At 47.6% G+C, this 23,111-nt stretch overlaps 1 protein-coding gene across 1 annotated transcript in view; it reads right to left on the bottom strand.

The window, feature by feature from the left end:
• The window catches only part of SH3RF3 (SH3 domain containing ring finger 3), a 422,296-nt gene extending 400,920 nt beyond the window's left edge, over positions 1-21,376 (bottom strand). The window contains exons 1-2 of the mRNA XM_030569277.1: positions 19,254-21,376; positions 15,134-15,144 (exon numbers count right to left, since the gene is read on the bottom strand). Coding sequence (XP_030425137.1) covers positions 15,134-15,144; positions 19,254-19,703 — 461 coding nt within the window. The 5' untranslated portion in view covers positions 19,704-21,376. The remainder of the gene's footprint in view (positions 1-15,133; positions 15,145-19,253) is intronic.
• Positions 21,377-23,111: the final 1,735 nt, after the last annotated feature.

A 23,111-nucleotide genomic window follows, 5' to 3' on the forward strand; every position in this document is an offset into this window, starting at 1 on the left:
GAACCAAACTGTAAATCCTGTATATTATGGAATCCACTTCAAGCCAAGGATGCGGCAGCAGCCCCCGCACTCATAGTTCCAGCACCTATGTGATTTTGGTTCAGAGTGAAAACAGAGTAAATACAAATTGAGCAGAGGCCAGCAATTGAAGTGATTCAGGATTTGGAGATATTAATTATAGTGAAAGATTAACCATAAGAGGCTGTTTTTCTTTTGGAAAAAGATTCTAAGGGAGGATCCTATCTAAGACCCCCACAAGAAAGCTGTTTTAGATAGCTACTAGTTTTAAAGAGAAATCATTGAAGCTGAGGAGGGAAAAGACGGTTACTCACCTTTGTAACTGTTGTTCTTCGAGATGTGTTGCTCATAGCCATTCCAGTTAGGTGTGTGTGCGCTGCATGCACGTTCGTTGGAAGACTTTTTACCCTAGCAACACTCGGTAGGTCGGCTGGGCGCCCCCTGGAGTGGCGCCGCTATGGCACCAGATATATACCCCAGCCGACCCAGCCACCCCTCAGTTCCTTCTTGCCAGCTACTCCGACAGTGGGAAAGGAGGGTGGGTTTGGAATGGATATGAGCAACACATCTCGAAGAACAACAGTTACAAAGGTGAGTAACCGTCTTTTCTTCTTCGAGCGATTGCTCATATCCATTCCAGTTAGGTGATTCCCAAGCCTTACCTAGGCGGAGGGGTCGGAGTGAGATGTGGCAGAGTGCAAAACCGCTGAGCCAAAGGCTGCATCATCTCTAGACTGCTGGACCAGAGCATAGTGCGAAGCAAAGGTGTGGACCAAAGACCAAGTAGCTGCGCGACATATCTCCTGGATTGGTACATGGGCCCGGAAGGCAGCTGATGAAGCCTGAGCTCTGGTAGAATATGCAGTGAGATGTCCCAAGGGAACATGAGCCAGGTCATAGCATGTGTGTTTGCATGCCGTCACCCAAGAGGAGATCCTCTGGGAAGAGACAGGTAGGCCTTTCATCCGGTCAGCCACTGCAATGAAGAGTTGGGGGGATTTTCGGAAGGGCTTCATCCGATCGATATAAAAAGCAAGCGCCCTACGGACATCTAAGGAGTGTAACTGCCGTTCCCATCGAGATGAGTGAGGCTTCGGGAAGAAGACTGGAAGGAACATGTCCTGATTGGTATGGAAGGCCGACACCACCTTAGAGAGGAACGCCGGATGTGGTCACAACTGTACCTTGTCCTTGTGAAAGACAGTATATGGTGGGTCCACCGTAAGCGCTCAAAGTTCGAAGACCCGTCTGGCCGATGTAATGGCTACTAGAAAAACTGTCTTCCAGGACAGGTATAGCAGTGAGCAAGTTGCCAACGGCTCGAATGGCAGAAACATAAGCTTGTTTAAGACTAGGTTGAGGTCCCAGGTAGGGGCAGGGTGGCATACTTGGGGGTATAGGCGCTCCAGGCCCTTGAGAAATCTAGTAACTAAAGGGTGGGAAAACACGGAGTGGCCACTCTCTCCTGGATGGAATGTGGAGATGGCTGCCAAGTGTACCCTCAAAGAAGATATTGCCAGGCTCTGCTGCTTAAGGGACCAGAGGTAGTCCAAGATAGCGGGGATCGAGACCTGAGAGGGAGTAGTATTCTGCGTTTCACACCAGCAGGAGACACATTTCCACTTGGCCAGATATATTGACCGAGTGGAAGGCTTTCTGCTACTCAGGAGTATATGTTGTACCGGAGTGGAGCAGCATAACTCCGACCTATTTAGCCACGCAGAAGCCACGCCATGAGGTGAAGGGCCTGCAGGTCCGGGTTCTGCGTTATGAGGACCAGGTGGAGAGGAAGGGTAATTGGGCTGGCTATGGACAGGTTGAGCAGTGTGGTGCACCGGTGCTGTCTGGGCCATGCTGGCGCAATCATGATTAGGTGTGCTCTGTCCCTGCGGAGGTTTATCAGGACCTTGTGACCAGCAGGAACGGTGGGAAGGCATAGAGCAGCCGATGCTTCCACGACATGAGGAATGCATCCGAGATTGATCCTGGTGAAAGACCCTAGAAGGAGTAGAATGCTTGGCATTTCCTGTTCGTGCGAGAGGCGAACAGGTCTATGTGGGGAAAGCCCCACTTCTGGAAGACCGAATGAATAACATCTGGTCTTATCGACCATTTGTGACAGAGGAAGGATCTGCTCAGCTGATCCACTAAGAGTGTTCTGAACTCCGGGAGAAAGGATGCTACCAGGTCTATCAAGTGGGCTATGCAGAAGTCCCAGAGTCGGATGGTCTCCTGACAGAGGGGGGAAGATCAAGCCCCTCCCTGTTTGTTGATATAATACATGGCCATTGTGTTGTATGTAAACACTGAGACACAATGGCCGTGTAGATGCTGCTGGAAATGTGTCTGGGCACAAAGTACGGGTGGTAAGTCTGGGGACAGAAAGGTCTGCGTTGGGTCTCAGGTGTATGCATGCCCAAAAAACACATGATGACCCTGTTGTCTTTCAAGCTTTGTAGCCTGGGGTCAGTCTTCTCCGAGAACAGACCCGTACCATCAAAGGGTAAGTCCTGGATGGTATATTGTAATTCAGGCGGGAGGTTAGAAACCTGCAGCCATGAGATGCATCTCATGGTGATACCGGAGGCCAGAATTCTGGTTGCCGAGTTGGCTGCATCTAGAGAAGCCTGGAAGGAGGTTCTGGCCACCTTCTTCCCTTCCTCTAGGAATGCAGCGAGTTCTTGGTGGGAGTCCAGGGGGAGTAGTTCTGTAAATCTACCCAGGTGTTGTAGCTATAACGGCTCAGTAGAGCCTGCTGATTTGCCACCTGGAGCTGTAGGGCACCCGCTGAATATACTTTGTGGCCGAGTACGTCCATTCTCCTAGCCTCCTTTGACTTTGGGGCTGGCTCCTGTTGGCCATGGCACTCCCTCTCGTTGACCGATTGGACAACTAGCAAGGAGGGAGGAGGGTGGACATATAGATACTTGCACCCCCGAGAGGGTACCATGTATTTACGATCGACCCCCTTTGCCGTAGGGGGGATGGAGGCTGGGGACTGCCATAAGGTGCCTGCATTGGCCTGGATGGTCCTGATAAAGGGCAAAGCCACCCTAGTGGGGGTATCTGCTGACAGGATGCTCACTACAGGGTCCTCGACCTCTGGGACCTCCTCCACTTGGAGGTTCATGTTGAGCGCTACTCTCCCGAGGAGGTCCTGATGGGCTCTTAGGTCTATTGGAGGCGGCCCCGAGGAGGAAGTCCCTGCCACTGCCTCATCTGGAGAGGAAGAAGATTAAATGCCGGGGACGAGCGGGTCCTGTATGGTCTCTTGATCATGCGCCGGTTCCTGCTCCAGCAGCACCGGGGAACCCGGTGGGTGGATTAGTGGCTCCTCCGTCCTGGGTGTAGGAGGACGACTAACTGTGGCCTCTGGTGCTTGGTGCTCTGATGAAGCGGAGCGGGCCGGAACTAGCAGAGCGCCTTGAGCCTGGTAGTACGCCCAAGGCGTCCAAAAGGACCACTGGTGAGGTCCCGGGTCCTGAGACTGGGCTTCTTGAAACACTCCGGTGGGCACATCCGAATCACGGTCTTGGCCATAGTAACTGTCCGTGTGGGAAGACACCGACGTATGTCTGGATGGCCATGGAGGAGTGGAGAAGCCTTGTGCAGATGTTCCAATGGATCTCGCTCCCCTATGTATTGGGGACCGGTGCTGGGATGCATATCGGTACCAGGACCGAGAGCGGGACCTGCGACCAGATCGGTGCCGGGAGGTCGACCGAGATCTCGAATCCTGGTGTCATGAATGGCTTCGGGAGGCATAGTGCCTGGAGCGTGCCGAGAACTGGAGCGGTGCTGTGGGTAGTGAACCGGTGAATGGGAGTCCAACCGGTGCCGTGAGTCTGACCGGTGCCGTGTAGTAGAACGGTGCCGGGACTGCGAGCGGTGTTGAGAGCGGGAGCGCCGTCTGGACCTGGAACGTCTGCGGGACCACAATCGTGAGCGGTGCTGGTCCCCTGCGCCAACAGAGGGTGGTCTAATCAAGGTCGGCTTGCCTATGGATTGGATTACCCTCACCGGCGGTGCCAGGGGTGGAGGCAGTGCTGAGTCTGTCAAGGTGATCAGGTCCCTTGCCGCTGAGAACGCCTCTGGCGTGGACGGCATAGTGAGCTCTACCGTGGCACGCGCCGGGGAGCTAACAGGCGCCGGACTCGATGGCCCTTGTGGGACTGGAATCGACGGTGCCGATTTAGTCAGTGCCGCAGCGAGTGTTGGCACCGGGCGATCCGACCTAGGCGTACTCTCTGGCTGCGCTGCGGGCGGTGCCGAAGCAGCAGGAGTCTTGGCCTTCTTCAACCTCGGGGAGAGGGAGCGTCGTGGAGCCAACTTCGGCGCTGGCGACGTCCAGTGCCGAGAGTCTTTGGGTGTTCCGGTGTGATCCGGTGCCGCGGAGCTACTGCTCACCGACTGACCGACGCTCGGTTCCGAAGGTGGAGGGGTGAGACCTGCCTCCATGAGGAGCTGTTTAAGCCTGATGTCCCGCTCCTTTTTTGTTCGTGGCTTGAAAGCCTTGCAAATGGGGCACTTAGCTCTCAAATGCAATTCCCCGAGGCACTTCAGACAGGAGTCATGCGGACCTCTTGTTGGCATCAGCCTGTGGCAGGTCGAGCACGGTTTGAAGCCCGGTGAGCCAGGCATGGGCTCTGGCACCGGGTGCAGGGAAGGGACTACTCCCCGAACCCTGCTAACTATTACTAAACTAACTATGTTATTAAGGAAGAAACATATTTTTTATACACAATAACGAATGAGAAACTATGAGTAGCTAGGGGAGTGGAGGTCAGCTAAGCCACACTCCACTGTTCCAACAACTGACACGGGCGGTAAGAAGGAACTGAAGGGTGGCTGGGTCGGCTGGGGTATATATCTGGTGCCATAGCGGCGCCACTCCAGGGGGCACCCAGCCGACCCACCGAGTGTTGCTAGGGTAAAAAGCGCGCGTGCACCTAACTGGAATGGATACGAACAATCACTCGAAGAAGAATAAAGATTTTTTTCTGCAACTTAAGCAGTGTCTTTACACAGAGGAAGTCTGAAATACCAAACAGCTGAAATTAGCGACCGAGGTAAGTACAACAGTGTGGCTCAATTCAAAAGGGTGCCAGATACACTTTTAGAAAAAAAAAAAAGGGGAGGAGGGAGGGCGGAGAGATTCAGAAAAGATTTAGCCAATAACTGGATTAAGTTAAAATGATGAGATAGTAAATTAAAATAGCTCTAGATGGTAAGTAAAAGCCTTGATGGTCTACGTATTCTACACATACATGTAAATATACCAGTGTTTTAATATTTTATGTTACCATTTTGGTCAATAAACTCCATGGTTTCTGTTGTCAGGGCACGATTGTATCACAAACAGATAGCCTCACTGACCTGCAAAAACAGACACACACACACACACACACACACACACATACACATTAAAAGCCAACATATCTACAGAGCTTGACCTGCTGGGCATCTGGCCAACAACAGGAGTTACATCTGTGTACAAGCTGTTAAGATTAGAAACAAGGAATATTGTGTCCTCCTACGGAATTTAGGCTATGTCTATACTACATACCACTTGCGGCAGTGTGTAGGGTACAAGTGCTGTACGGTGCAATGAAAAGCAAGCTGCATCCACATGGCAGTGTGTAGCAACACGTTAGTGAAAGGTTCTAGAGGAAGGCAGATAGCAGGTGGGTCATTTTCCCCATTGCCTCTCCCCTGCCAGAGACTTTCGTCATGGGGGAGTCTTTTCATACAGCAGGAAGGTAACAGGACACTTCAGTGGTAAAAACAGCAGTGTAGACGAGGAGCCACAGCTTAGGCAAGTACCAAGTGTGTAGGGTGCATATTCTAGTACCCACACTCTTTAGGCATGTCTATTTCCCTAAACTGTGCCTCACAGGCTATTCTACTATTTATTCCTGTGCTAGGGAGGGCTATATTAGGGTTGCCAACCCTCCCTTCATGCGAAGAAACCTCCAGGAATACATCCAACCAAAATTGACAACCCTACTGTGGGTATGTATGCTATATGCTGCCAAAAGAAACATGCAGTTAGACAAACCGTTATATATCGGTTACTGGAATATTTATTTGCTATACCAGTATGCCCCAGAAGCAAAAAAGGCTCCTCTACTAAATTTTATCAATAGACAGAAAATAATGGTAATATCTTCAATATGGAGAGTCCTTTTTCATCTCATATGATCCCAAATTCTTTAATAACAACTTTACACTTATGCAGCACCTTTTATTTGAAGATCTCAAATCACTGTAGGTAGCTACAGGTTTCAGAGGGGTGGCAGAGGTGGTTAAGCACTATTATCCCAAGTTTACAGAAGGGGAACCTGAAGTTCAAGCAACTTCCTCAAGGTCAGTGGCAGAGCTGTGAATATACCCAGATCTCCTAAGTCCCAGTTCCAAGGTTTAAGAACTAGACCACGCTGCCTCCCAAAACAGAAAACAGCAAAACTATACAACAGTTTAGGACAGAAAGGGAAGAATGACCAGAGTTAGAAATTGGGTAGAACACAGGTTTTTAACATTCTTCCAAGCTTATATATTTTATCTTTAAGTGGCTAGTTACTTAACAACAGTAACTAAATATTGTTACATTTAGTGATATATACAACCTTGAATCATTGAGAAAGAATGCCGTGCGTTGGTTAAGTGTACAGTATTTAGGCTCTTGTTTTGATACATCATTCAGAAGTCATGTAATATCATGTAACCCACCACATCTGTCACACTTTACCCACAGCAAAGAGTAGCCCTCTCTTTAATATTGGTATTGTTCATCAGACTTGAAATACTTTATTTATATGCTCAAACATGTCAGTGACTCTGGTTTCCAAAGGCATCACTTATGGTATCTGTTAGATTTGTTTTCAACGATTCACAGATGAATATAATAGTTCTGAATCCACTACAGTCATTGCACAAAGTCCCTTCCAGAGACATCTTTTTATTCTATGTTCACTTTGACTCAGGCCATTATTAGTGATTCCAATCCAAAGTGAACTAACTCCACCAATGAAAAAGTCAAATATTCAATAGTTCATCAAACATTTATCTAGCTAGTTACCAAAAGATAATAGCAATATCTGAAAGTTTGGTAAAACAGAACTATTTGATTTTTGCAAGATGTAATGGGCTTAAAGTTAAGAACTGAAAACAGTGACATTCTTAAATATATAACAATTTACTATGTTATAAATTCATCTGATGCATCTCCCCAGCATTTCCCATCTCTTCTGACACATGCACACTTCTGATGCTACAGCTTTCTTTAATGGGATTGAGACAGAGAAAAGTAAATGAAACCCCAGGGCTCCTTGCTGTTTTTTTTAAAAAAATGCTTTAAGAGACATTTTTTAACCTTCCTGTGCTGAAACATGTCTTTCAGTTACAATCAAGAAAGACAAAAAGGTTCAAGAGATTTAGATTAAAATTTTAATTTAATTTAAATTTTTGTTTAAATTCAAGGCGGTCTCCAGCAAAACTATAGCACTACAAGAAAAAAAAAATCTGAATCAGAGGCAGAAAAATAAAGTGTATCAGCTGATCAGATATTGTTAGAAACTGTGATGCTACCCTCTTCATGAATTAGATACCTAAAAAGCTGGATTCAAGATTTTCTTCAATATTGAGACAACATATGTGCTTTTTTCTCTCTATTGCTCCTAAAAGGTTTAGGCTACATAAACATGATCTTCCAAGATTCAGACATGTAAATGCTTGGCTTAATTCACTTCCTCCTGCAAAACCCAGGATGTGGGCCTCTAGCAGTGAAAAGTTCACCTAGATGGGAAACATAGCAGTGCAAAATGCCTACAACCTCCACTTCACAGTGAACCCAAGTTTGGCCAGATTCAGCCTAGAAAAATGGTGCCTAAACTTTTCCTGTCACACCCTCCACAGTAACAGAATCTGTCCACGCCCCCCATTACTGCACAGCCAAGGCTTCCTCGGCATAGAAGCTTCAGCTGAAGGTGAAGCTGGGGACAGAACTGGGAATGGGGGAGCAGCTGGGGCTAGTGGCGGAGCTGGGCTAAATGTGGAGAGGGAATGAGGGCAAAGCTGGCCTGGAGGCGGAGCAGCACTGAGGCTGGAGTTGTCCTGGAGGTGGAGCTGTGCTGCAGCAGGCGCCAGAGCTTGCCTCAGGGTGGAGCTGGCCTAGGTGGCACACCATTCCCACCCATTCTCCCCCCCCCCACGAGGGGGCTGACCCAGCTGCCACCCCACAGTTTGGGAATCACTGGCCTAGAAAGTACATAGATGATCTGGCCTGGGACAGAGCTCATAGGAAGTTTCTACCATTAAAGCTACTATGGCCACAAATTCAAGCTGTTCCCTTCACTGGCAGGAATTTCAAAAAAGCTCTGGACAGTGAGTTTCCCCATAGGTGCAGGGGCTTGTAAATTGCAGACCTCTGCACCTGAAAAGGTGAAATATCTTTCCACCCCGAATCTGATATATAAATGAAGCATTTAATGAAAAATAAGGAAAATACTATACATCAGTTGCTTAACTCTGACCAGCTGAGATGCCATTCTTATACTACCCTCATCCCCATATTATCTGAGCACCTTGTAGTAGTGCATTAAGCAATATGACTAACATCTGTCATCTGTGGTCTGTCATCTCTCTCATCCTCTCCTCAGAGGGAGAACAGTGTGTGCTGTGTTTTATTTTGAAAGGCGGGGTGAATGGGGTTTATGCACATGTGTGCCTTGATTTAGAGCAGAAGGTGACAAGGTTTGTAATGGTCCTTAGTTCCTGCAAGAGTTCCACAGTCTCAAGTGTGTTATCTTAGTATGACCAGAAAAATTCTAAACTACACACTTTATGAATTGTTAAAAAAAAATGGGGAAAAATTTATCTTAGGGATGTAGGGAGCCATTTACTCTTGATAAAGCCTGAATTCCCAACACAGTTCGACATGGTAATGGAAGCAGAAGAGCTAATATATTATAACTTCGTATCTAATGTTGCTACCATTACAAACCACTCCTAGCCTCCTATTTTACCCCCTAGGCACTTTTTAACAGTTTCTGAACTTCCTCTTATTCTTCCAATGTGCTTTCAGCCTCCAAACCTTTGTATAATACTACTTTGCATTTACACAGCATCTTAATCTGATTATATCAAAATGCTTTAAAAATTGGGGATATATATAATGTCACCTTTTTCCACACTGAAATTGAGGCACAGACTAGTCCAAGGTTGCACATACTTACATGTGAACATAATCTCAAGTACCTAGATCAGGTAAAAACACTTCAGAATCGTAATGTTTATAAGCAGACCCAAACCATATATTCTTGGGAAACTGAAATATTTCCAGAGTTTGACTTATCCCTAGAATAAAGAATAGAATATCCACATATTCATAACAACTCCCTGTTGAATTATATTTCAGCACTCTTAATAAAATGTTACTAAATATTTGTAAGGTTGCAAAAGAATACTTGCTAAAGAGGGGATAAAGCAACACACAGAACCCAAAGTTCTGCCAAAATGTTACATACTTTACAACACCCACTCTGAAATTGAAAAATTACACTTTGACAACATTACACTTGTGGGAAATTAAACGTGTATATATTAAATCATAGACTTCGCTATCAAAGCCGTAGGCTGGAGGGGGGTTGCTTTATTTTAAGGTTAATTAAAATTCTGAGAGAACACACAACAAGCATACATTTCTAACATATCAATCTGAACATTTTCTAAACAAGAGTGAAGTTTGACAGAACTGACCTTGGGCTCTGTGTCATTATTTTTCACCTAACTAAAAACTATATTGATAATGCCTCGTTTCTATTACAGCACTTCCCAAGATATGAAGGTATTAAACTGTAAAAATCGTGTGATTTCCATTGGATACCGGAGGGCGACAAATCTAAAGCAACAGCTGAAATAAGAAATCATTTCAAAATATCCTCCAAGACAGCCAAGCTGTCAAAGGCTGTAACTGTTGTATGGATTGTTCTTGTAGCAATGTTGGTTCCAGGATATTAGAGAGAGAAGGTGGGTGAAGTAATATCTTTTATTGGACCAACTTCTGTTGAGAGAGAAGAGACAAGCTTTCGAGCTTACATAGAGCTCTGTGTGAGTTCATTCAGGAGCATACTCATTGTCTCATTTCACCCACACAGTTGTTACTGGGGCATTTAGTGCTTTGGAAGAAGTATGCCACATGTTGTGATAACCCAGTAATAACTACTGTGGATAAAACTGGACAATTACTGTGCTCTTGAATGAACTCACACAAGAAAAATGATAAAAGACAAAAACACCATGTAACCTGTGGGTGATCATTTTTCACAAAGTGATCATTCTGACCTCTCAGTCCTCATCCTCAAAGGAAACCTGCACAAAACCTTCAAAAGATGAACCTGGGAACTCAAATACAGAACTTTGCTAGACACTAAAAATCATGGACTGAACAGAGACCCTGGATTTATGGCTACAACCCATTAACTTTTCTCCTACCCCCAGCCTTCCCCCACCTCTTTTCTTCTCTGTGACTGGAGAGATATTAACAAGCCACTTCACTTTGAATGGTCCCTTGAAATATGTGTTAACTACTTATGCTGAACAATCCATTTCACCTTGTATTTATCTGTGACACACTCAGACCTGAAGAAGAGCTCTGTGTAAGCTCAAAGGCTTGTCTCTCTCAGCAACAGAAGTTGGTCCAATAAAAGGTATTACCCAGGGCCGTCCTTAGCCACAGGCAGAACAGGCAGCTGCCAAGGGCACCACTAGGTCTGGGGGCACCGCTCTGCTGGGAGCCGGGACAGATGGAAAGCAGTGGAGCATGTAAGAGCAGGGCTGCTGGGTCCTAGAGAGAGCTGAATGCAGCATAGACTGAGGGAAGAGATTGGCTGCTGGGAAGGGTGGGGGAAGGAGTGTGAGTGTGACTCTCTCCCCTGGCATGAGGTGAGGCAGGCTCAGCGGCTTTGGCAGTATCCTCTGGGCTGGTCCAGACTAGGGGGGGGAAATCGATCTTAGATACGCAACTTCAGCTATGTGAATAACGTAGCTGAAGTCGAATATCTAAGATCGGATTACTCACCCGTCCAGACGGCGCGGGATCGATGTTCGCGGCTCTCCGTGTCGATTCCGGAACTCTGTTGGGGTTGATGGAGTTCCGGAATCGATATAAGCGCGCTCGGGGATCGATATATCGCGTCTAGATTAGATGCGATATATCGATCCCCGAGCAATTGATTTTAACCCGCCGATACGGCGGGTAGTCTGGACATGGCTTCTGTTGTCCCCCATAACATCCATTCTTCTCCCCATTGCCCCACAGAGCACCCCCCCCCATTTCTCTCCCCCACACGGAGCACCCCTCTCTCCCCAATCCCCTCCATCAAGGCTGGGTTGGGTGAGGTGCTGGGTGGGGAGGGGAGACTGGCTGCCTGCCTGCTGAGGAATGAAAGTGAAAGCCAGGATTGGAAGGGTCGCACACGACTGGGCTGGGGATAGCAAGATAGCGTGTGTGAAAGATCAGGACAGGGGATTGGGGTAGGGTGAGCAGATGTTCCACTTTTATAGGGCCAGTCCCAATTTTAGGGGTCTTTTTCTTATATAGGCTCCTATTTCCCCACCACCCCCATCCTGATTTTTCACACTTGCTGTCTAGTCATCCTAGGTGGGGGTAATTGGTGCCTATATAAGACAAAGCCCCAAATATCAGGACTGGCCCTATAAAATCAGAACATCTGGATCTGGCCACCTTAGCTGGGGAGAGCGTCTCTTCCCCGGACTGGTAGTGATCCATCTCATCCGGGGGGAGCTGCACAGGGCAGGATGAGCTGCTGTGGCTCCATGGGTGCCCCGTCCCTGAGATCAGATGCTGTGCTAACTTCACCATGGTCCGTTGGGCTGGCGGTGGTGCCCATTGGCGTTTGATTGGACCTGAGGGTTTGCTGCTGCTGTTGCCACTCTGTACCTCAAGAGGTGGATTTTGGGGTCCTGCAGTTTTCCACCTATCTCCTCCTCTACTGCAGCTGTTGGACCAGCAGGCTGGGGAGTGAGCCAAGCATGAAAGCAGAACTATGTTGCCATTTAGAATGTCATTTAACAAATTTGTTTGCCAAAAATGCTTGCTAACAATCCTGAATTCAATTTCAATATTTTTTTAAATCAATATCTTAGCCAAAAACAGAAAATTAAGTTGTTGACAATTATTTGTGACAAGTCTGATATGGGGAAGGGAGTGGGCCAGTTTTCATCAGAGAAACAAAAAATGTTGACTGACTTTCCTATAGCCCTGTTACTGCTAAATAGAGCCCTCCAACAACTGTAATATGCTCATCTCCTTACTAGCGTATAGAGCAAGGGTCGGCAACCTACGGCACATGTGCCAAAGGTAGCATGCAAGCTGATTTTTGATGGCACGCAGTGGCGGGCTGAGTGGCTCAGCCCGCCACTGCTCTGGGGTTCCGGCTGCTGCCTCATTGCCACCTGGGGTCCTGGCCAGCAGCCCCACTCAGCACCCGCTGCTGGCCTGGGGACCCCCAAGGAATCCCAGGCCGGCAGCGGGCTGAGCAGGCTGGCGGCTGAGACCCTGGCTGAGCCACTCAACCTGCTGTCGGCCTGGGATTCCATTCACTCAGCTGGCAGCGGGCTGAGCAGGACTAAATTCAATGAAATAGGAAAACAAGAGAACTAATGACAAAGTGCAAGAACCTAGAGCAGCGATCCCCAACCTTTTTCGTCCGGCAGGCCCAAGACGAAGGACCGTGGCGGCGGACGAGCATCTGCCGAAATGCTGCCAAAATTCGGCGGCATTTTGGCAGTGATGCCTCTGGATGACGCTGCTTGTCGGTGGCAAGTGGTGTCATCCAGAGGCATCAGCGCTGAAATGCCACCGAATTTCAGTGACATTTTGGCAGATGCTCGTTCTCTGGCCAGTACGCGGGTGCACTGAGCGGCCCCTGCGGGTGCCATGGCACCTGCGGTCACTGCGTTGGGGACCCCTGACCTAGAGAGCCTCCTGAAGCATGGTGATTATTTTGATTTAAATGGACTTGAACTGTACGAAGAATTGAGTTGTTCCCACATGCAAAATCGATGATGGACATTGTACAGTTTATTCATACCAGCAAACTTCTTGACATATATCCTAATGTGCACATTGCCACTCGTATTCTACTGACAATTCCTGTAACAGCAGCATCAGGAGAACGGAGTTTCTCAAAACTAAAGCTCATTAAAAACTATCTCCGCTCTACAAGGAGTCAGGAACACTTGACTGGTCTTGCTATTCTTGCAATCGAACAAGACACAACTTTGTCATACGATGACATTATTACTGATTTTGCAGCCAAAAAAGCCAGAAAGATTGCTTTTAATTAAAAACTAATCCTTGTTTTAATACCTCTTCATAGAAATTTCCAATAAAATGTCGACAAATTTAAAAAATGATATTATTTGCATCATTCTGTCAAATCAGAATTTTTTCTATAGTGCTACTTCTTTAGCGCTAGTCCATCAGCATTACAGTGTGCTTAATTAAGTTAAACTGGTTTTAATAACATGCATGTGGCAAATTTTCCAATACCGTAAGCTTATGTTTGTGTTGCTAAGAGCAAGACAGGCACAGGGGCACCAGTTTAATAATCCCGCCTAGGGCACCATAAATCCTAAGGACGGCCCTGGTATTACCTCACCCACCTTGTCTCTCTAAAGCCTATAACTGAAGACCAAATGATATCTGCTCTTCACAGTGAGATCACAGAATGTCTAATTCTAAGCAGTTTTGTACCATCTATTGTTTAACACAGATAGAGATGCTGTATTTTGTTTTCAGGAAAGCTTGGCAATCAGCTGTATCAGCAGCTTTAAGGAGGATTATTCTCCCCTGCTGCTTTTTTTAAAAGGAGATTAGTTCAGACTTTCTTTCACTGTAATGAACCTTGTAAGGATCAGGAACACTGCATTGATTTCATAGATAAAACTGTAAGGTCAATCAAAAGGCTAAACAAACAGTTTCATGGAAACACTCTGCTCAGACATTCATTAATGGAAGCAAGGGAAAACTGTAGTGAGTAATCATAAAAGCTAGAATGTGACTAAGTGTTAGGCGCAATATTACTTTCTACCAAATTCGAATGCATAAAAAGTTTCAAGGAAGCACCATGACAGTGGGTAAAATCCCACCCCCCCGACTGCACCCCCCAAAAAAAAGGGTTGGTCAGGCAAGGTGATCAGCATTAGAATGCAACAGTGTACCTGAACACTGAAAGATTCCTTACTGTACAGCGTATCACATAAATTGCTAGGGAGGTGACTTGTTAGAAAGTTATTCATTTACATTAATAATTAACACTCAATCCCTTCTGACTGCGCACACAACCTATATATTCAGGTGTTCCTGTAACAGTTATCCAGAGACCCTCATCTTCACATCCCTACCACACAATTCATTGTGTGTTACAAACAGATCTGCAACGTCTTGTTTTCGTTTAGACTGCGGGTTCTTTAGAGCAGAAACTGTCTTTTTCATTGCATGTTTATAGAGCCTTCTTCAGAGCTTGATTTCGCAACAGGATCCACACAGACATAAGGATCCTCCCAGTCCCACATGAATCCTTTTGCAGAACAGAAGTTCAAAAGTATAAAATATTTCCAACTCAAAACACACATTCAGATGATCATGGGAATTTTCATATTTTAAAATGATCTAATGATTATAAACACTTTAAACTACATAATCTTTAACATCTGATCTCAAAGAGATCTCTGACATCATGAACTAACAAGCCAAAGTTTGAAATTGTATTAAAAGTATCTACAAAAATAAAGAACAGTTGCCTTTTAAAGAAAATTAGGTTCTTTAAATTGTGAAATCGTTATTAAATACCTGAACATCATATAGCATGTGGACACATCTGAGTAAAAGGACCTATCATCCCCAAAGCATTCCCAAACATACTTCACCGTAAGGTTCAAAATTTGCATTTATAGAAACCAATTCATGGAATTTCCCATCAGTTCCTGAAGGTACAACTTCAAAACCTTAGCATGGGTCCCAAAGAATATCACATGGAAATACCCACTGCAGCATTTCTCAAATGTGGCCACTGTGGCCAAGTGCAGCCACCAGGGGCTTTTCTTGCAGCCATTGCCTCCTGGGCTGTGATTGGAGGGAGGAGCACTGGCCCCGCTCTCAGGGCCACCAGTGGGGGTTGGGCCCTGCCCCCCTTCAGTGACACAAACGTTGGAGGTGCAGGCAGCTGGTGAATTCCCCACTTTCCTGGAGGTGGGGGGACAGGCTTCAGCTGCAGGGCTTTGGGCTTCATCCACACGGAAGCAGGCTCTGGTTCCAGGCTCCCCACCCACACCATCGTGCCTGGGCCCCATGGCCTATCTGCCCACCTCCCCATTCAGGGCTTAATTTGTCCCAAGACTTGCCTGGGCTGAGTAAGTCTGCTGTGAAAAGTGATATTAATAAACACGCAAATATCACTTTTCAGAGCAGCAGACTTACTATCTAGCAAATTTTTCCTAAAAAAAGCAATCAAAAAAGCAAAAGCAACAACAACAACGACAAGACAAGAAAATGCAAAGCACTTATTTGTGTTTCTATTCTGTTTAGGTCCAGCAAAGAATAGAGACCACTGTAAATTTTTTCATTACTGAGTCTGAAAAAAAACCCTACATCAATAAATTACAATGATTTGGACACATATACATGCATATTTATTTGTTTTTCCTAAAGTTAATTAAATATTTTAGGAAAAATTGCCAGCGCTACCACCAGCAAGAATTGGGGGCCACACTCTGAGGCCACCAAAAATTTGTTGTGAGAACCCCTGGACTAGAGGTCCAAAACTTCACAAGAAATCTCACTACTGACCTATCATATCCAAAAGGCAGCATACTAAAATGCTGTTCAAATAGAATTCATGTAACTTCAGAGGTAATTAAATGTATCTTTACATACGACATCAGAGATAAGATGCAACTCTTGCTCTTAAGAACATAAAAACAGCCGTACTGGGTCAGACCAAAGGTCCATCTAGCCCAGTATCTGTCTACCGACAGTGGCCAATGCCAAGTGTCCCAGAGCAAGTGAACCTAACAGGCAATGATCAAGTGATCTCTCTCCAGCCATCTATCTCCATCCTCTGACGAACAGAGGCTAGGGACACTATTCTTTACCCATCCTGGCTAACAAACATTTATGGACTTAACCACCATGAATTTATCCAGTTCTCTTTTAAACACTGTTATAGTCCTAGCCTTCACAACCTCCTCAGGTAAGGAGTTCCACAAATTGACTGTGCGCTGCGTGAAGAACAACCTCCTTTTATTTGTTTTAAACCTGCTGCCTATTAATTTCATTTGGTGACTCTAGTTTTTGTATTACGGGAATAAGTAAATAACTTTTCCTTATCCACTTTCTCAACATCACTCATGATTTTATATACCTCTATCATATCCCCCCCTTAGTCTCCTCTTTTCCAAGCTGAAGAGTCCTAGCCTCTTTAATCTTTCCTCTTCAGACTGCCTCTTTTCTGAAGTCCTTTAAAAAGAGAGCTATGCTGAATTTTATTACCTCAGATATATAAAATGTTTTGTAGGGACTGATCCTGTTCCCATTTACGTCAATGAATCCTTTGCCATTAACTTCAAAGGGAGCAAGATTAGACAGTTGACATGAAGTACTTTCTAGTAAAAAAGAAAAGTGTATGCTGTAATTTATAATACATACATTTTAAATTTATATAAACTGATTTATATTCTCTTGTGGCAAAATTATTAAAACTCAGAAATAAACTGTTCTAATAGTAAGAATGGTTTTGAAGGTGCATGGGTAATTCTATTTACCCACTTCAAAAACTGAAGAAAAAACTAATAGAATTAACCTTAAATGCAGTACTAATGGAGTAAGTAAACATTTCCTAACTCATTTCTCCTCCATAACAGAAGAAAGAGATAGGGCTAGATCCTCAGCTGCGGCCATAGGTTCTGGAACTAGAGCTGCTGCCACATCCCCTGGCCTGCAGTGGTTTCCATTATAAACAGGGTTTACAGTTTGGTTAAATGGCTCTCAGCACCCCCACTATACTACTTGTTCCAGCATTCCTGGGTGCAGCTGAAATAAGTATGGTGGAGATGGAGGGACTGAACAAAAACGGTGCTAAACCGCCTCTGCAGCACTTCAGTCTGGGAGCCATGCAGGTTCTGGAGTAATGTAGAGCAGCTTCAGGGCTGTTCTAAAGTTATGCTCTATAGCAGTGGCTCTCAACCCTTCCAGACTAATTTCAGGAGTCTGATTTGTCTTGTGTAAGTCCAAGTTTCACCTCATTTAAAATCTACTTGCTTACAAAATCAGACATAAAAATATGAAAGTGTCACAACACAGTATTACTGAAAAATTGCTTACTTTCTCGTTTTACCATATAATTACAAAATAAATAGATTGGAATATAAATATTGTATTTGCATTTCAGTGTATAGTATATAGAGCAGTAGAAACAAATCATTGTATGAAATTTTAGTTTGTACAACAGTGCAATGGTGTGCTGTGTAAGACACTCTAAAAGACACCTACTTTCAGCACATTTCAACAGTGAGTTGCAACAGCAATATAACAAGTCATGTCACTATTTTAAAATGTGTATCGATTGGGCTGGAGTCTGACTAAGTTTAGAACACCACATGTACTTGGTAATCTAATTATAGAGACAAACCAAAGTGACAAGCTTAACATGGGATATCCTGTTGAAATACATTACATTTTAAAAAATGAAATCATAACGCAGTATGTATTGTAAACATTTTAGAATGTGTGTGGCCCTTTTACTCTTTGATTACATCTTTCACATTTAGTAACCATTACGTTTTGTTGTCTCAAAAACTATCCTCAGAGACCAGTCATTAAAATGATGAGGCAAGGTGACAGAGAAAAGGCTAGTTTTTAAGTCTTAAGTCAATGAACAAGACCAATTGCCACAGAAAACAAGCCTGCAATCTATATAAACTAATATCAATACAGAGGGAAATACAACATACTTTCCCATGTTGGAATGTAAACGTCCATGCAAGCAACAACCATCCCCTAACACACTGCCAAGAGCTTGGCAACTGCACAGCCAAAGTAATATTTTCCAATCTCTCTACAGACAGTTTGTCCTTCCCTCACAGAGAACTTTGAGATTCTCAAATCTATTCTGAATATTAACTTCAAAGCCTCCCTTAGTTTGAAAGAAAACAACAATAAACATAAATAAAACAGCAATGATCTCCTAAATGGCCTGAGATGAGGAATAATTAACCAGATTCCTTCCTCCTCTACAGGGAGAAAAAGAGGACTGGGAAGAAGCTGTGTGCAGGGGGATTGAGGGTAAGGGATGTGTGTAGATACAGGGGACAGGGAAATGCGATGATCGGAAGCATGTATGTGAGCAACAAGGGAATGTATGACACGAAGTTTGTATCTGCACGATCACTGCTAGAACAAGGAGTGTCCGAGAGAGGGTGAGTGTGCAGGGAAACAGCTGCAGTCCAGAGAATGAGTGAATAGGGCGAGAGGTGTGTGGAAGAGGGGTAAGGGTGCAGGGACACAGGGGAAATGAGTGAGTCCACGAGGAGGGCAATGACTGGGTGCGTGGGGATCTGAACTCTGAGGAAGGAACAAGCAGAGAGCTGGGTGCGCGGGGTGCCCGAGGAGGGGGCGGGGCAGGGCAGGGGCGCGGGGTGCCCGAGGAGAGGGAAGGGCTGGGCAGAGAGCTGGGGGTGCCCGAGGAGGGGGCGGGCCAGGGCAGGGGCGCGGGGTGCCCGAGGAGGGGGCGGGGCAGGGCTGGGCAGAGAACTGGAGGTACCCGAGGAAGGGGGCGGGGCAGGGCAGGGGGCGCGGGGTGCCCAAGGAGAGGGCGGGGCAGGGGGCGCGGGGTGCCCGAGCAGGAGCCGGGGCAGGGCAGGGGGCGCGGGGTGCCCGAGCAGCGGGCGGGGCAGGGCAGGAGGCGCGGGGTGCCCGAGGAGGGGGCGGGGCGGGGCAGGGCAGGGGGCGCGGGGTGCCCGAGCAGAGGGCGCGGCAGGGGGCGCGGGGTGCCCAAGGAGGGGGCGGGGCAGGGCAGGAGGCGCGGGGTGCCCGAGGAGGGGGCGGGGCGGGGCAGGGCAGGGGGCGCGGGGTGCCCGAGCAGCGGGCGGGGCAGGGGGCGCGGGGTGCCCGAGCAGGGGGCGGGGCTGGGCTCCGAGGGCCGTGCCCCAGGCGCTGCAGAGGCAGCCGCTCGTACTGTACCCACCTTTCCCAGCAGGGCGCCCCGGCTGGCGGCGGCCGCGCTGGGGGAGCCGGTGGCCTCCGCGGGATGATAGGCGGGCGACGCCGCCGAGTCGCTTCCTCCGTTGCCAGAGGCGGCGGCCGCCGCCGCCGCCGCGCTGCCCTGCGCCTTGGGGCTGCCGCCGCCGCTGCCGCCGCCGCCCCGGGGCCGCTGGCGGATGCCGTCCAGCAGCCGGACCAGCAGGATGTTGGCGGGCAGCTCGTCCACCCCGCAGCCCACCAGGATGCGGCACTCGGGGCAGCGCAGCTCGTGGCGGGAGCTGACGATGCTCTCCAGGCAGCGGCGGCAGAAGGTGTGCTGGCAGGGCAGCGCCTTGGCCGTGGTGTCCAGCCGCTCCAGGCACACGGAGCACTCCAGCAAGTCCAGCAGGGACGACTCGTCCATCGCCTCTTCCGCCGCCGCTTCGCCGCCTCCCCTCCGCTCCCCGCTTCGCTGCGGCTGCCTCGGGCGCGCACAGCCAGGACGCCCCTAGGAGCATCTAGAGCAGCAGCAGCGGCCACCGCGGCACATGGCGGCCCCGGCTCCCCGCGAGCGGCCTGTCAGCTGGAGCCATCAGGGCGGTGGCGGCGGCCGCGCAGGGCGGCAGCGGGGAGCGCTGGAAGCAGCAAGTGAATCACCGCCTCTAGCAGCGGGGGGTGCAGCTCCTCCCGGGTACCGGGCCGTCAGAGAGCGGGGGCACGGCCGAGTTCAGGCCGCCTGGCTCCTCCTGCCCTCGCCTGCCAGCCCCTTGTCCTTGCAGCACAGGCGTCCCGCGGGTGAATGCTGGTGAGAGAGGAAGCCCGGCAGCATGCAGCTGGAGGAAGAGGAGGGCACCTGTTTCCTGGGGTCTCCCCCACCGGCTGTGTGCGATCAGCAGCTGGGATGGGGCATGGCGCATCCGGGGAGCCGGCTTATTGTATCCAAGCCTCGCTGGAAGCCACGGGCCTGGCCCAGAGGGCAGGGGAACGAGGCAAAACAGATCCCCCCAGGGATGGCTGCAGCACTTCATCTGACACGCTGCAGCTCCTCGCCAAGTGGCCCCTCCTCTGCTCTCCCATGGCTCGCTGTAACCCGATCGCAGCAGGTCTCGCTCGCTCTCCCCTCTGCCTTACTCAGCAGTGTCTCCCCCCGCCCTTCGAAAGAGCAGAAGTAACAGTGCGGGAAAATGCTGCACAAGGGAAGAGGAGAGTTAACGGGACCAAACAAGACCCCCTTATACAAGCTGTCCGTGTAGCATTTTGCAGAATCCTTTCGCAAGAAAACGGGTGACACCAGCACCTTCTCCCCTCCCTTACACAAGCAGAGAAGTGCTCTCCAGGAATCGGCTCAGATACTCGGCCTAAAAAATACAGAAAGCTTTGTCAATATTGCTGACTTTAATTTTCTGCTCATCACTGTTAGCGCTAATCACGTTGCTTAGTTGTGTGGTCATCATCAGGCCCACTGCTCTGACTTCCTGCCTGAGGAAGGATGGCCAGTGACCAACAGCCCAGGGATGCTGCTGCCAAGAAGGGAGACAGGCTGAAGGGTGCAATCAGATTGACAGCGCAGCTAGCGATGTGCCTTTGCCACTAACACTTCATCTGCAGGGAATGCTGTCCAAAGTGCACAGCATACCATCCAGCAGCAATTAATTCCAGCTGCAGAGTCTTCCATCTCACTTCCCGTCCTCGAGCACGGGCCAGTCATTCAGGAAACTTTTTATTTCAGCCGAGATCCAAAGGCAGCTAATGTGTTTGTGCTCTGAAAGTGAGCAATTACATCCAAGCTTCTTGCTGCTGCAGAACCTCTCTTTCTTCCTTCTCCTCCCACTTCAGGGGGAAAATTCCTTTCTCCTATCCGACCCCATGCTCAGGATAGCGTCAGAGCAACGGAAATACGCATCGTGGAGCAACCCCAGATGCTGAGGAAGTTTGCAGAAGTTTGTTCAAACCAGTCATGAAAAATGTATTTCTTGCAGTGGGTTGCCCCTTAGTGGACAGTCTCAGACACAGCACCTACTGGTATAGTGCTAGAACGGGTCGGCAACCTTTCAAACGTGATGTGCCAAGTCTTCATTTATTCACTCTGATTTAAGGTTTTGCGTGCCAGTAATACATTTTAACGTTTTTAGGTCTCTTTCTATAAGTTTATAATATATAACTAAACTATTGTTGTATGTAAAGTAAATAAGGTTTTTAAAATGTTTAAGAAGCTTCATATAAAATTAAATTAAAATGCAGAGCCCCCTGGACCGGTGGTCAGGACCTGGGCAGTGTGAGTGCCACTGGAAATCAACTCATGTGCCACCTTCGGCACCTGTGCTACAGGTTGCCTACCCCTGTGCTAGGAGGATATTGGCAGGGGGAGGTTCTTGGACAAATTCCTTGAGAGTGTAGCTGAATATTTACTAAAATTGAATACTAATGAAAGCTCTTGAATACTAATGATAGCTGGATGACTGACTTTTGTCATTGGGTCAGTAAGAGAATGGGAATGATTCAGTAATTCAGTGGTTAGGACACCCAGCTGGGAGGTGGGAGACTCCAGGGCCAGTCCCCCTGCTTCAACTTCTCTTTTATCAGTGCAACAACTTCAATAGGAGAGACTAAGGGAGCCCTACATCAGAATAACCCATAGCTCAGTGGTTAGAGCACCTCTTGAAAGGTGGGAGACCCTGTTGAAAGCCTCTTCCCCCACTTCAGGCAGAGAAGGGAATTGAAACTGGATGTCCCACATCCCAGATGAGTCCTCTAACAATTGGGCTAAAAGTTATAAAGTGGGCTCTTTCTCTAGCTGAGTTTTGAATGGGACCCAATCAAGTAGGCAGCCTCTGAGCTTCCCTGTCGGATCAGGTCCTGCACGTGACATAGACTGTCTTCATCTGGTTGGTGAATTGCTCAGGGGTTTAGGCAAGACATAGCTGTCCAGAGGACTAGAGTGAGGCAGCAATGCACATATCCAAAGGCAGAAACGTAGGCCCCTAGGAAAATATTACCCTGAAAAATATAGGTGCTGAATGAGTTCAGGCACCTACACAGTTTGGCCAGAGTTTTGTGGACTACATTGGAGCCAAAACTGGGACTTACATGCTTAACCCCAGGACTAAATACCAGTGAGGTATTAATGTCTCTACTAATAATTCCTGTGATGCCTGCTGAGAGAGAAATTGTAAGACCTTTGTCCTAACCCAGTAAATCATATATTGCTACTGTTGACTGCTTTTTCCATTACATACACTCCCAATAAAAAATAAATATGTTTTTATGCTACACTTTACTGCGAACAACCTGGTGAAAACAATCAGAAAAATCTAATAGTGAGGAATATCTGTTCCCTTTTCAGTCTCCCACATATGAGTTGACCTTCATGGATTCCAAGGCTCTGTGTTCCAGCCTCCCAGGCCATTGGGAAGAGCAGCAAATATCCCTTCTCTGCGTCCTCTGCCTGGAGTGCCAAACAGCACTGAACAAATAGAGCCATGCATGGAAACAGTCCTGCTTCTGCAAGTGGGATGCATGCCCGCTCCTCCTCAAGCTGAGTGCTCAGTCACACATGGAGTCCCCAGCAGGGACAAAAGAATGAGGCTCTGATTGAATTTCCACACACCTAATCATCAGCCTTGCAGGGTGGATTAAATGCTCTGGCCTCTGGACAAGACCTCTGGCCTATGTGGTACAGGCAGTAGCAACAGCAGTCAAAAAAGCTAACAATACTAGGAACCATTAGGAAAGGGATGGGTAATAATACAGAAAATATCATCATGCCATTATATAAATCTGTTATGTCCAGCCTTTGAATTCTGTGTGCAGTTCTGGTTACTCCTTCTGGCAA

The sequence above is a fragment of the Gopherus evgoodei genome, chromosome 1, assembly GCF_007399415.2.
Source record: "Gopherus evgoodei ecotype Sinaloan lineage chromosome 1, rGopEvg1_v1.p, whole genome shotgun sequence".
Taxonomy (NCBI): domain Eukaryota; kingdom Metazoa; phylum Chordata; order Testudines; family Testudinidae; genus Gopherus; species Gopherus evgoodei.